The 13,414-nt window shown below is 54.3% G+C and overlaps 1 protein-coding gene across 3 annotated transcripts in view; it reads right to left on the reverse strand.

Annotated features, from left to right (window-relative positions):
* The window catches only part of LOXL2 (lysyl oxidase like 2), an 87,472-nt gene that overhangs the window by 3,593 nt on the left and 70,465 nt on the right, over positions 1–13,414 (reverse strand). For all 3 annotated transcript variants that reach the window (XM_004763266.3, XM_004763265.3, XM_004763267.3), the window contains exons 8-12: positions 13,125–13,292; positions 11,110–11,272; positions 6,906–7,149; positions 1,318–1,433; positions 70–206 (exon numbers count right to left, since the gene is read on the reverse strand). In XM_004763266.3, coding sequence (XP_004763323.1) covers positions 70–206; positions 1,318–1,433; positions 6,906–7,149; positions 11,110–11,272; positions 13,125–13,292 — 828 coding nt within the window. The remainder of the gene's footprint in view (positions 1–69; positions 207–1,317; positions 1,434–6,905; positions 7,150–11,109; positions 11,273–13,124; positions 13,293–13,414) is intronic.

Below are 13,414 nucleotides of genomic sequence, written 5' to 3' on the forward strand. Positions count from 1 at the left end.
GGGGGACGCCTTCCCATCACCGGGAGAAAGGGCCCTCCTCCCATCCGCTGGGGCTGGACCCCCTCCTACCTGGAATAGGTAGTCTCCTGGGGGGACATCGGTGATGTCGACCCACTGGCAGTCGATGTCATGGCGATACACGTCCCAGCAGCCCATGGTGATGCCCTGCTCACCGAAGTTGGCACACTCATAATTCTTCTGGATGTCTGTAGGTAGGGGCAGAGAGAAGCCCGGTCCCTTGCACCTGGGCCCTATTGCCTCTAGTGCTCGCCCTCTGTGCTCCCCTTCCCCCAGTGCGCCCCAAGAAGCCCTGCTGGCTGGGTACTGTTCCCAGAGCCCACGCTTGACAAATCTCTTCCTTACCCCAAGCCCTCAAACCTTTGCTTCCTCAGGGCTTGGCATCCTATCCCAACTGTGTAGATCTCCCAGCTGGTCTCCCCTCCCTGGACCCCTTGCCTGATTCTCTACCCACATCCTGTCTTGTCCTTTTAGGGCCAGCCAAGGGCCCCTCTTCCACAAAGCCCTCCCTGGCCCCTCTGGCATTCGCATTAGCTTGGGAATGAAGTGAGTGCTGATCTGGGAAAGCTCTGGTGGTGGTTATTTAGCTTAATGTGGGGGTCATCTTGCCGCCCTCTGGAGAGTCGGCACTTGGATGTGGGCTCAGGTCTGGTCTGTGCATCTGACCCTTCACTGGGTCGGCTGGTTGTGTGGCACATAGGACATGCTCAAAACTCATTCGTTTGGGTGATTTCATGGCATGGCAAGTCCACGGCTGAGTAATGAACATGCATTTGCCAAGAGGCTAACCTGTCCTGGCACTGCTTGAAGCCCTGGGCATATGCAGAAACAGCACTGCGTCTCCCCTGAGTTCCAGTCAGGTCAGGTGGCAGATGTGCCTACCCGTGATCAGAGGTGGGAGCTGAGTGCCGCCTCCGGGGGAGTCAAGAGACCTGGGAACCTCAGAACGGGTCTTTTGGGTTTGGACTTGGGAGGCCATGAGCCTGTGGGGTGGGGGTTTGGCACTGGGACCCAGGGAGCCAGAGGTGGAGGGGAACTATGTGCCAGGTTTGGGCCTCACCAGGGGACCATGTGGACCCACCAGTGCCCACTGGCAGAACTCTGGGGGGATCCAGCATCTTCACAGCTGGGCCCTGACTACAAGCTCCAGCCCCGAGCTATAGCCACGGGAAGGCCTGAGGGGAGAAGGGGTCATGGGGAGAGTCAGCAGTGGCCAGGGTGACAGAGTGTGGTGTCAGGCCTGGGCTCCAGGACAGGTGGGAGCACTGGAGTCCCTCTGGAGCCACCACACAAAGATACCTCCTTCACATTCTGTGTCCTCCAAGCAGAAGCTGGCTTTGTGGCCCTCTGCCACTTTGGTACCGTTGAGGTTCAAGAGGTCATAGTGGGTGAACACTTCCATGCTGTGGTAGTGCCTGCAGAGAGAGAGTGAGTGAGAAAGGCAGGGGGGCGGGTTACAGGTCAGTGGCTGGAGCTGCCACCTGCAAGCAGTGGGGTCCTGCATGGTGGCCTGTGGAAGAGGAGTAGGTGACAGGGCCTGAGGAAAGGGAGGACAGAAGCAGAAGCTGGTATCCGTGGTGCTCCCCCACGAGGGGAGGCTTGCCCATCCGGGCCTCGGCTCTCTCACCAGCTGAACAGGAACAACACTGCCTGGACGCAGGCGGCCTCGTGGGGATTAGCAAGGTGCCGGGGGAGGCAGGGGACCTGTCATGCTGTCCGCTCCATACGTGAAGAGCTCTTTACTCAGTGCTGTTTATAACCCTCCTGGGCACGACTCTCTGTCCCAGCCCGTTTCTGTATTGCACACTTACTGCAGACCGATAAAAGTGACTTTCTGAGATCTCCGGGAAACTTTCTGAAGTGGGGATACGGCGGGGAGGGAAAGGACAGAAGGGGGAGGGCATGTGCGGGAGGGGAAAGGCAGGAAGAGCAGACATTGGCGAGTCGGGGGGTATCCGGACTCAAGGCAGAAGGGCCCCCAGGTCACCGCACCAGCTCGAAGTGGGCGGCAGGAGTCTGTGCCCCTCGCCTGGGACATGTAAAAAGGGGCCGAGGGGGGCTCACAGGCCCTTGGGAAGGAGCAGAGCGTGGCAGGCACATCCCCATGGGCTCAGGATGAGAGCAGAGGAGGGAGAGCTCGTGTGTCCCCGTGTCTCTTGTTCCTGCGAGTTGTTTACATAACAGTGTCCCATCTCTTGGCTCCGGAGGAATTGAGAACAGATGCAGATTCTTGGAAAGTAGTGCCTTTGGTGCAGAAAAAATAAGGGGAAGGTGGCTGCCGCGTGTGGCCAAGGGCCTCCCTGAGGCCCAGCCCGAGCTGCACCACGTGTGTCTCACAGGCATGTGCAACTATGCGAACACGCTTGTCTCTGGCATCACAGGGACACGGGCAAATGCGGAAACAGAGATACAAGGCACCCAAGGCACGGGCAGCAAAACTACCCAAGCTTCTTCCTCAGGTAAGGGGATGATCACAGGACCCATTCTTAGGGGTCCCAGAAGGACTGAATCAGAGAAACCACAGAAAGACCTCCCAGGGGGCTTGTAACAGAGGGGTTCTCAGCACCTGTCAACTCTCTCGTCGTCACTCCCGCTCACAGAAGTACCACGAGTAGTGTTCGTGTGACCACTGCCGTCACTACCCTTCCTGCTACCCTTCCCAGCCTTCCTCACCCCGCCAAGGCCCACGGGGCTGGCCTCAGGCTCCCTCCATGGGAGCAGCGGCAGTCAGGACAGCGGCAAGAGGGGAATTAAAACGATAGGTTTTCAGAGAGGAAATTAGAGGTTCTTTCCCCCTTTCTCCTATGTTTGCTTGTGCTAAAAATAATGCCAGGAGTTCCTAACTTGGGCTCTTCTCAGGTTGCTCGTTTCTGAGTAAAGCGATGCTGAGCCAGGGGCCCCCTGAGAACACTCACAAGGACACATTTTGTGGCAAGTCGAAGCCATGACTCCGAACGAGTCTATTTTGGCTTCTCGAAGGAGCAGGATGAGACATGAGGTCTGACTCACTGCCTAAAACATGTCTGCATCTTTCAGAGAGGGGTTTATGTTACCATGTTTACCGGCTGGAAAGACTGAAGAGAAATGGGTTTATGTTCCGTTGTCTAAACAAAATTCAGACGCAGTCCACAGATGGACTCTTGTAAGGCTGACCTTCTCCCGCTCCTCCTGCTTCCTGCAAACTTGATTTAAGAGTCTTCCCTAGCTCTTCAGTTTTTCCTCTGCCAACACGAGGATGGAAACAGCTGGTTTGGAGCCTCTTGATTCCAGCTAGCTGTAGTCCTGGGGCTCCTGTGTTTCACCTCTGGGGCAGGTGTGGACATCACTCCCTGCGGCCTCGTCTCCCTCCCTGCCGGCTGGCTGTAGAGACCTGGGCACCCCCTGCCCCCCCCCACCCAGGAAATGCAGATGGAGCCTCCTGGAGGGCAGGAGGGCATGTATTGGTTATGGGTATATCTCCACTTTCCACACTGAGGTGTCCTGACCCTTGAAAGTTTAAGAGGGGACTGGAGATCCATGTGGTGGTGGGGGGGTGGGCTAGGGAAATGACAACTTGGAAAGAAATTCCAGAACCTCAGGAGAGAGAGAATAACCTGACATTTGGCGGAAGTCGTTGTGACCCAGAGAAAAGGAAGGATGGCCTTCTACCTTAAGCCTCCGGAGCTCAGTATGCTAAGACATGATGTCAGTGGAAGAAGGAGATGATGGAGATGTGGAAGATGGGCCACGCCCATCCAGAGGAAGATGGCAGCTCTGTTTTCCTAGGTCCCTGGGGACCCACATAAAACTCTGAATCAGAAAGTCGGTGTGCACTGCAGAAATGCTGTCGCCCTTCACCCTGTCCAACCCTTGCCACATGTCCCCTGGTGCCTCCAGAATGGACAGTCCTAGCTGGGGCTCAGCTGCAGCTGCGACAGTGATCCTGTCCCCACTGCAGAGTATATGAGGAGGGGAGGATGGTGGCGGGTGTTCCAGGCTCACGAGGTGCTGTCATGAAGGGTGAGGGCCTTCTGCTCACTCCACCCACCCTCCCCATGTGCTGGGAGCCCTCTGGCCAGAACAAAGCCCTACAGATGGGACAAGGGCCTAACATTGGCTCCCAGAGGCCACATCGCATTTGTGGGGCTTTGATCCAAGATGGGGCCTGGGAAAGTCCCCTCTTTGGAGCAGGGCTGTTCCCGGGTCACTGGGCTGGGCCCTGGGCTGTGCCTCCACCGCCCTGCTTGCCTCTCGTGGGGCTGCCTGTAGAATGAGGACTCATCTCCGGGCCAAAGCAGGGGCAGAGTGGCTCTATGTCCAGCTCTGCCTGGACCCTGCCGGACCTGGGACACGATATGCCAGTGAAGTAGGTGTGGCCCCGCTCCCTGGGGCACAGGCAGGGTCATTGACCCATGGCACGGTGCATATAAGAGAGGACATCTCAGGGCATTTTCTTCTACCTCTAGTGGGCAAGGAAGGTGCTAAGGGGGTCAGTCTTTAGGTTTCATTTGAAAGCTTTCAAAGAAGTTCTGTTCCTCACTGTAGCATTAATCACATTGGGAGTGATAATTTTCCCCATGCACACTGATTTGAGCCAGGGTTCTCAACTTTGGCTCCACAGTCAGTAAATCTGCTGAAAGAGGATGTTAAATCTACTAGAAATAATGTTTTGTTTTTGGGTGAAGAGGGCCTGCTTTCATCATACTCCCAAAGGGACCCAACCGAGGTTTGGGGCCAGAAGTCCTATTGAAAGGTCCTCCTACAGAGCCTGGACATGTCCCCTGGAGCTTTGGAGGCTGGGTGCTGGGGGAGGGCAACACTCTTATGCTCCCTGAGATCTCAGTTACCGATGAGGAGGGGGTGGCTTGAAGGGACATATGCTTGGCCAGCATGTTTTTTTCCACCCATCCCTCCCAAACCACTGATTAGAACATCTGTAAGACAGAAATGAAACAGGATGACAGGAAAAGCATGGGGTGGGGTGGGGTAGAGACCAGGACGCTGGAGCTCCAGATCAGAAGGAACACGTCCGTAGTGTCACCATGTGTATTCTTAGAGGACAAACCACTGCTTGGAGAGCTAGCAGATGTCCCACGGAGACTCCCCCCATGTAATGTGTGGGCGGACCGCCACGTGTGGGACAGAGATGCAATCATGTCCAACTTACAGTGGGCAGCGTCAGCCCCTGCCGGCCCAGGGCTCCCACCCATATGCTTTCTAGAGGCCATCAGGCACCAATCTGCTCACGACTTCAGTTTTACTCTCTGACGTCCACCCTGCTGAAGGCTGACATACTTCTGTATGGAGACCGAAAATTCCCTGGCTAATTAGGACATTCAAAACATACGGCTAATAATTATGAAGGAAAATCAACAAGTTCTTAAGTTCTATCCCTAGGCTTTTTCTTTTGAACCAGATTGAACAGTCAATCCCTAATCCGGTTTGACTGTGACAGGAGCATCCATTGGGACATGGAGAAGCAGGCGAGGACAGGTTTCTGATGAACATGCAGCAGAGGTAACGGAAAGAGCTGGAGTCAGACAGACGCAAGCCGGGGATCTGCGCCCGGCAACTTCCCGTTGGACTTCCTGGACCAGCCCTATAAACACAGAGCCTCCACTCCCTTACCCCTGAAAATGTGCCTGGCACTGAGAAGGGGGTCAATAAAAGTCAGTTCTAATGCCCCTCATGGGGGTCGCTATGTTTTCCAGTTGGAAGGACGCCTAGTCCTGGCTGGGCTGGGGCTCCTCAGACTTAAGACATGACATACACACCATTGCCTGGTGATCCTGACAAAATGCAGATTCTGGGGCGAAGGTCTGCCACCGAGTGACTCTGCCCGCCCGCGGGCCTCCCTGTGAGAAGGAGGGAGCTCTGCCGCAGAGATGGAGGGCATCCAGGGAGAGGGGGTGCTCACTGGGGACCCCTCGGGGGCTTGCTGCCCTATTGCACGGCAGGGCTCCCTCCCTTCGTCTTCAAAATTGTGTTCTCTTCTGTTCCCTCTCCCTGCCCAAGTCAGGTCCCTGCAGGAAAATCTGAACAAGCTAGGGCAGTGGGCTCTGGATTAGAATGAGCATCAAAGGCAAAGAGAAAGAAAAAGCAAGGAGATGAATGGGTGGTTTCTGTTGGCTCCAGGATTCATAGCACTGGGGCCAAGTCCACAGGCTGAGGGCTGGCAGGGACACTGGAGGTCCCAGCTGATGTGGCCCAGATGGTCTGACATCACGCAGCTGGTTGGAAGCAAGGCTGGGTTGAGAGACTGGGTCTTATGACTGCTGGGCCCAGAAGCCTTGCCTCCACACCCACTACCTTCCTGGAGATATTTCAAATATATATGTATATATTTTTTTGAGTATATTTAAAAAAATATTTTATTTATTTATTTGACAGAGAGACAGCACAAACACGGGGAGCGGCAGGCAGAGGGAGAACAGACTCCTCGCTGAGCAGGGACCTGACATGGGGCCCGATCCCAGGACTCCAAGATCATGATCTGAGCTGAAGGCAGATGCTTAACTGACTGAGCCACCCAGGCACCCCTCACATATATTTATAAAAATCCAAAAATTGCGGAACCCCTAAGCACCATGCAGAGCGTGAACTGGACGTGAAAACCATCAACCGAAGTGTCAGTGGAGATTAAACAAACAAGATGTTTGTTCCCTAACATTAGGTACTGGAGGCAAGAAAGAGACCAGGCTAGGGGAAGGTGAGGGGGGCCGGGGCAGCTGGCGGTGGAGAATGGCTCAGTAAATGTGGAAGGCCACTGTGGCGACCTGGACCCCCTCTAATGTGGGCAGACCTCCTGGATGTGTGGCCTCTCGGCTCGCTCTAGAAGGACCCTGCGATTCTGATTCCTATGCGGGCCCTGCACCGTGTTACGCTGCTAGTGATGCAGGAGGGCTCACCTGTGGCAATCATGCCAGATCCACGCATGGCGGCCATTCTTGGGTCGGAAGTCAGACTGCCCGTTGTTGTGGATCTGGGAAGAGAAGCGCAGAAGGCGGCGGTAGCCTGTGGTGGGGTTGGTTTGGGCGGCCGAGGCTGAGAGGCAGTTCTCCTCCATGGCACACTGGAGCATGAACATGGGGCGGTCCTCTAGGTAGGTGCTCTGCTGGACGATCTCCGCATTGAGGACCAGGTCGGGGGCAGCTGGGGAGCACAGACACGGTGTTCAAGCAAGATGAGCGACCCCCCTCACCCCTCCAAGTCTTCTGCTTTGGACTCCTGAGCTGGGACCAACCCCATCCCTGCCTAGCATCACCATCTGGGACGGGCTCACGGTCTCTCCAGGTCCCCTCCTTGAGGAATGTTACCCCAAATTCCTCTTCCCCTCCTCGGAGATTCCTCTCGGACATCTCTGCAGTGACCAGTGCAACATGATGGGCAAGACACGAGCGTCCATTATATTGTTATCTCTCGTTTTGGGTGGCTGGAGATTTTCCATCATAAAATACAAACAATAACAATGATACTATGCTTCCTGGAGAGAGAGCCCCGTGAACACCTCGGTCTGATCCTTCTGGGAGAGAAGCACAGTTTACAACACGTGTGATAGTGTATGTAGATTTACAGTCTGCTAATACCATCTCCCTTAAAACAGATCTTGACTTATTTCCTTGTTAATAAATACCCATTACACATGCATTTTATGGCTGCATAGTATTGAATTCATAGCCCTACCTCCTATTTCTCGATACACCGGGTGCTTGCCTTTTCTCACCGTTAAAGATAAAGCTGTGATAAACATCCAGGAGTAAGTCTGTGTATATAACTTATTTCTTTAGAGGGTGTTTTTAGAAGGGACATTGTTGGACAGAAGGGCTGCGTGTTTTCAAGGCTCTGATGCATGTTGCTCAATAACGGATTCTTCCAGTTTCCACGCATACCGTTGCTCTGCATGAGAGTTTCCACCAGGTGCATTTTTTAAAAAAAAGATTTATGTATTTATTTTAGAGAGAGAAAGTGCAAGCTCAGGGAGGGGCAAAGGGGGAGAGGCAGAGAGAGAAGCAAATACCCGGCTGAGCGAGGCTCCTCACACCTCAGGGCTCGATCCCTTAGCCCTGAGATCATGACCTGAGCCAACTGAGTCTGACACTTAACGGGTTGACTGCGCCACCCAGGTGTCCTCAGGTGCATTTTTTAAAACAAAGCTTGATTGAATCAGTGAGCACACTGTACACTACAGGTGTTTTTAAAAAAATTACCGATGGCCACACTCTATATTTCCTAAACAAGCCTATTAGAAGGTTTATCTTTTTTACAAAAGGGTTAACTGTAGGTTTCCCATTAAAAGTCAGATTCTACTGACTATTTCTAGTACATCTGAATTCACGAAAGTATTGCCTGTGAATTACTTGTAACGGGATCCATCCTTCATTTTCTGACAAGTTGCTTGTAACTGGAGCAGGTGTGCGTCTGAGCTTTGTTTCTCTCAAGTTCACCAGAGCCTGGAGCGCTCCCCATGACCCCCAGGCTGCGCATGGAGACACACTGGGACCCCCTGGGGCCGGCAGCCTCTCGAGAGCAAATCCACCTGCAGGGGATGGATGTGGAGCTGAAGGTTCTGGAGGGGGCCACACAGATGAGATGGGGGTAAGGAGTGGAAGACAGCAAGTGGAGGGTTCTCCTTTGTTGAGAAATACTTCTTCTTGGAGGACACACACCAGGAGGCAGCATGGCTGGTGCCGAGTGTCCTGGTCACATTTTTATTGGAGGCTGTAATGAGTCTTATGCACTGTCTGTACCACAGTCGGTACTCCGTGGACAGCACTTCTGCTTCCATCTGAGCTGAGCAAACGGGTCTCCCTTGCTCTTTCTCTCTGTCTTTCAACCAAGCATTCCAGTGAACCCTGTGCTAGGCTCTCTGGAGAGTGCTGCACAAGGCTGAACTTACGTTGTCACAGGAGAGACAGACAGAAGCCCATATTAGCTGCTTAATTACAGTTGTGACCAGAGCCAGAAGGAGACATATGGAGGGCGTTGGAAATTATAACCAGGGGACCCAGTGGTGGCGAGGAGGTTGGGAAGGATTTCTTTGGAGGCAATTAGGGTTTAGTTGCTCCCTGGAGGGTGAGCAGGGAGTAGCCCTGCTACAAGGGCTACTACAAGGAGTAGCCCTACAATGCTAAGTAGCACGAGTCAGGTCCCTGAAGCATAAAGGGGCACCTCTGTGGCTGGGCCACCAAGGAGGGGTGGGAGGTGGGAGGTGGCTCCAAATGAGGCTGGACAACACGTGCCTTGTGCAAATTCCCAAATTCACCTAAGTGCTGTGGGGAAGCCTGGAGGGGCTTGAACAGGACAGAAGCATGCGTGGGAGACCAGCATGGATTCCGGCCCTGGGGTGGGGGAACCATCGGAGGGGCACCCGTCACTGTGGGGGTGCCGCCGAGGAGCCTCTGCACTGATACAGGCTGGAGGAATGGTGCCTGGACACGGGCCGAGACTAGAGGGAGTAGAGAAGACACGAGAGGTAACAGAGAAGACGGAGTGTATATGGCGGGGTGGGGGTGTGGGTCAGTGGGAAGAGGGAGAGAAAAGGAAGACTTGCAGATACAGGGTGGAACTGGTCAGATGAGAAATAGTAATTATGCAGAATATTCCTCATATGCCAATACTGTAACATGCATTAAGCCAGATCCACTAAGAGCTGTGTTCCTGGCCCAAATGGCCACCGTTCCCCCGTCTACCCCAGGAGTCACTCTGAGTGATGCCTTTGGCCTAACTTGAGTTCTCAGAGCCCCATAAAACTCATTTTTCACCTGCCATGAGGAAGTCAAGGGCACTGTTGATCTCATAACTGTCTGTCTGCATGAGAAATTCCTTTCCATCTCAGAATCTAGAACAGTGGGCATCTCTCATCTCACGGGTATATTTCTACTTCATGGACACTATGGATGACATTAATGACCAGGTTTCCCTCCTTCCTTTGGCTGTTAGGAAGCTCCTGGTGAATTTTATGACCTCCCGACAGTACACGAATAGGACTTTATAGCACGTATTTTTTTTTAATCTCTCTCTCAGTTCCATTTTGAGCCAGTACTTTTTTGCCAATCCCTACTTTTCACATCTGATTTTCTCCTAGGCTACCTTGAATTTTATTTAGGTTTATGTTATTTTCCTCTTGGAAATGATGGTATATTACAAATATAAATAAATTAAGAAGTCAAGAAAAGGCCCTTGACTGCTTCTCTCTGTTTGGATGTTCCTCCGGGGAGGCGGTTAAGAATGACGAGCTCTTCCTCGGACAGGGTGGTTTGCCCGGAGAAGCTCACGCCTGGGGGGTGGGAGGAGGGCAGTCCTGACTTAACGAGGAAGGCTTAGAAAATGCTGGGTGAGTCTGAAGGGGTCAGTGGTGCAGGAAGCTCACTAGCTCAGGTCTGGCCCCCCTGGCTTTCCATGACGGTAAGAGATGGCACACTACTGTCTTCTGGGCACGCATGCGTGTTTCCTGTCATATTTAATTCCCATCGTCTAGGAAAAACCGTAACTAGAGATCAGAGTGGTTAACTCTGCCAAGATTAGCTAATAAAGGGCAGGTGGGGTCTGCTCTCAGGTTCTCTGGCCAGATCCGGGACCTCTTGTGTGGTTTTGGAAGGCGAGGGCGAGAGGGCAGCACTGTCGCAAGGCCCCCGAAAGCAGCGTGCCCACAAGGCTGCAGGGCTAGTCCTCTCTCTCTCTCTGCAGAGAAGGGAGCCTTCATGAGCTGGGCCATTCTGAGTCCCCGTAGGGGTTCCCCTTCTGTTTTCAGTCTCTCTAGGATTCCCAGGGACTCACCAGGAAGCTAAGTTGTCTCCAAGGTGTGAAAACAAGCAATGCTTTTTGGAGCAGGTCGAGGAGAAGGAAGCCAACACACACGGAGCCCCGGGTATGTGCTCCATCTGCTTCCCTGGCCTCAGAAGCGGCCCTGAGGAAGGTGCTGTCTTCCTTGTTAACTGGTAAGAGCTGGGAGTTCTCAGGGACAGAACTCATGGAAGGTCCCCTGGTCTCCGGTGGCCCCGCCATTTGAACCCAAGGCTCCCAGACTTCCCAGTGCCTCCCTCCTGCTTCTCTTTCCACTGTCAGCAGGCAAGTGTTGGGGTGTCTGAGCATGTGACCCCCAAGGACTCTCACTTTCTGAGCAGGCGACTCCGGCCCCATACTGCACCGCGCCCTGGGGGCAGGCCACATCCTCGTCCTGGCGGCAGTGTGCCAGGGACAGCTCGGTTCCCGAGCACTTCACCCCGCTCATGACCACCTTGTTGGCGTAGATATTTCCGTGCCAATACCAGGTCTCCTGGAGGAATCAAAAGACATGGGAAGCGTGTCACCATGAGCTGTCACTTTCTCGTATTCGGTCAACTTTCAGCCTCAGGAAAATCCCAAGGCTGAAGCTAAATGTAAGCCCACTTTTTCTAATGGGGACAGCGGCGGCACACACAGCCACGGCCCCGAGTCATGCAGTTTTCTGGTGGTGGAGTTGGGGAGAGCCCCGTCCTCTGGCTCTGCCTCTGTTCCCCGTGGGGAAAGTGTGGCTAAGGTTTTGGTCAAACGGCTGTCCAGTGTTGTGTGTCAGGAACGGCAGGTGCCGGTAACTCAGGCTGCTTGCTCCCCAGCCCTGAGCCCAGGGGCAGACAGGACTTGCCTGTCAGGGTCCTGTCTCCTCTAAACCTGCACATGATCTCGGAGTCCTTGGCACAGTGCTCCTGGAGACACTGCCGATCAATCAGAACGGGCAGGAGAGAAGAAACCTGTTCACACGTGATAGCTCATCATGCGTACATCCTACTGGTTCTCCTTACGGTCGTCCTCTGGAGAGAGGACTGGGACCTCAAGAAGGGACGGGGTGCGTAATCGGTGGCAGAGATCCGGGCCCACGTCATGACCCTGCTGAGGCCCAGGTGTGTTAAGAATGAGCTGACCGGGAATGAAAATAATGGGATGGGTGCTCTGTGAAAATGCACTGTTTTCTCCTCTTGCTTTGGAGCCCCAGGGAGGGCCCTGGCTTGTCAAAGCAGCATTAGTGTAGACACTGTGGGAATCCAGGACCCCGGAGGGAATGGGCAGGGCTCTCAGAGGCTGGGCCCTTCTGAATGGTAGAATGAGGAACCACAGGACAGCTCAGGACTCAACTCCTACCCTGGACCCAGCAGCCCGTGGCAGGCAGTCAGGCTCTGCAAGGCTTCGGAGCGGACCCGAGTCCCTCCCTAAGAAATCCTGTTCCGGAGGCAGGACCCCCATCCCCCACCCCGCCCTCCTGCACAAGAGCTAGGGGCAGGGTTAGCAAAGCAACGTGGGGCCTCCAGACATTTTCCTTTTCTCAACACTGAGAAAGTGTCTAGAGCCAGGACACTGAGGACCTGAGGGGTTCCTTTCATGTTACAGGGAGGAGAAGGGATGTCTGGGTGGGCAGCTGCACTGGCCCAGACTATTACACAGAAGGCTGGTGGGGGTAGAGATGGGAACAGACCTCAAGTCTTCCATCTCTGGCTTCTCCTCCCCCAACAGCCTCCTTCTCACAATGTGTCCTCACAATACAGCTTGAAGAAGTCAATGATTTTTGAGGCCAAAGTGCTTCTTGCCTCTCCTCTGCTGCCTTTCAATAGGGGCAGAGGCTTAGCTGCCTTCAGCGGAGTCCCTCTCTTTCAGGAAGGGGCTGGCTGGATGGTGGGAAAGGCTTAGATGTTTACTAGCCAATCAAGGGGAGAAGGCCTGAGTACAGACGCCGGATGGGAAACACGGTCTGGACAGAGGGGCTTCCAAGGGAGTGAGAGCTAAGACCTCTGGGGTGCCAGGGCTTTGGGCTGGGTGGTTTTCACTACCCCATAGGACTGAGTTGCTTCCCTCTGCATAGGCACATCAGAACACCCCAGAATCAGCCCACAGCCCAGGGTGAATCTCAGTGCTCTAAGCAGAGTAGACCCTGGAAACCAGAGTCCAGCCCCATATTCTGTAGCAGAGAAAAGAAGTCCAGAGCGGAACATGACCCAGAGCCGAGGCCAGGATGAGGTTCCTGGTCCCTCTCCCCGCAGCTCAGGGCACTTTGCTGTCCACCTACCGGGCAGCTGGGGAAGGTACCTGGAAAGCAGTTCTGACTGCGAGGGTCAGGGTCACACTGGATGGAAGGGGCCGAGGTGGGGGCTTCTCACCTGGAAGGCGTTGCTGGCAAACCCCAGGCCCAGCTGCCGGCAGACCACCATGGCCTCCACAATGCCCCAGTTCTCGCCACACACCGTCCCCCATACAAGGGACCCGTTCCTCTCCACTAGCACCTCCACACGGCCCTCGTAGGGGTTCCGGCCCCCATTCAGGCGCAGCTGTGAACAGAAAGAAAGGCAAAGTCACCAGATAGGAATGGAGGGAAGCTGCCCCACCGTATTGCCATCAGTCTCAACTTCCCCCAAACCGGGGATTCCTGCCTGGGACACAGTCAGCGTCA

Source organism: Mustela putorius, unplaced genomic scaffold (assembly GCF_011764305.1).
Source record: "Mustela putorius furo isolate JIRA1106 unplaced genomic scaffold, ASM1176430v1.1 tig00003937_pilon_pilon_pilon, whole genome shotgun sequence".
Taxonomy (NCBI): Eukaryota; Metazoa; Chordata; class Mammalia; order Carnivora; family Mustelidae; genus Mustela; species Mustela putorius.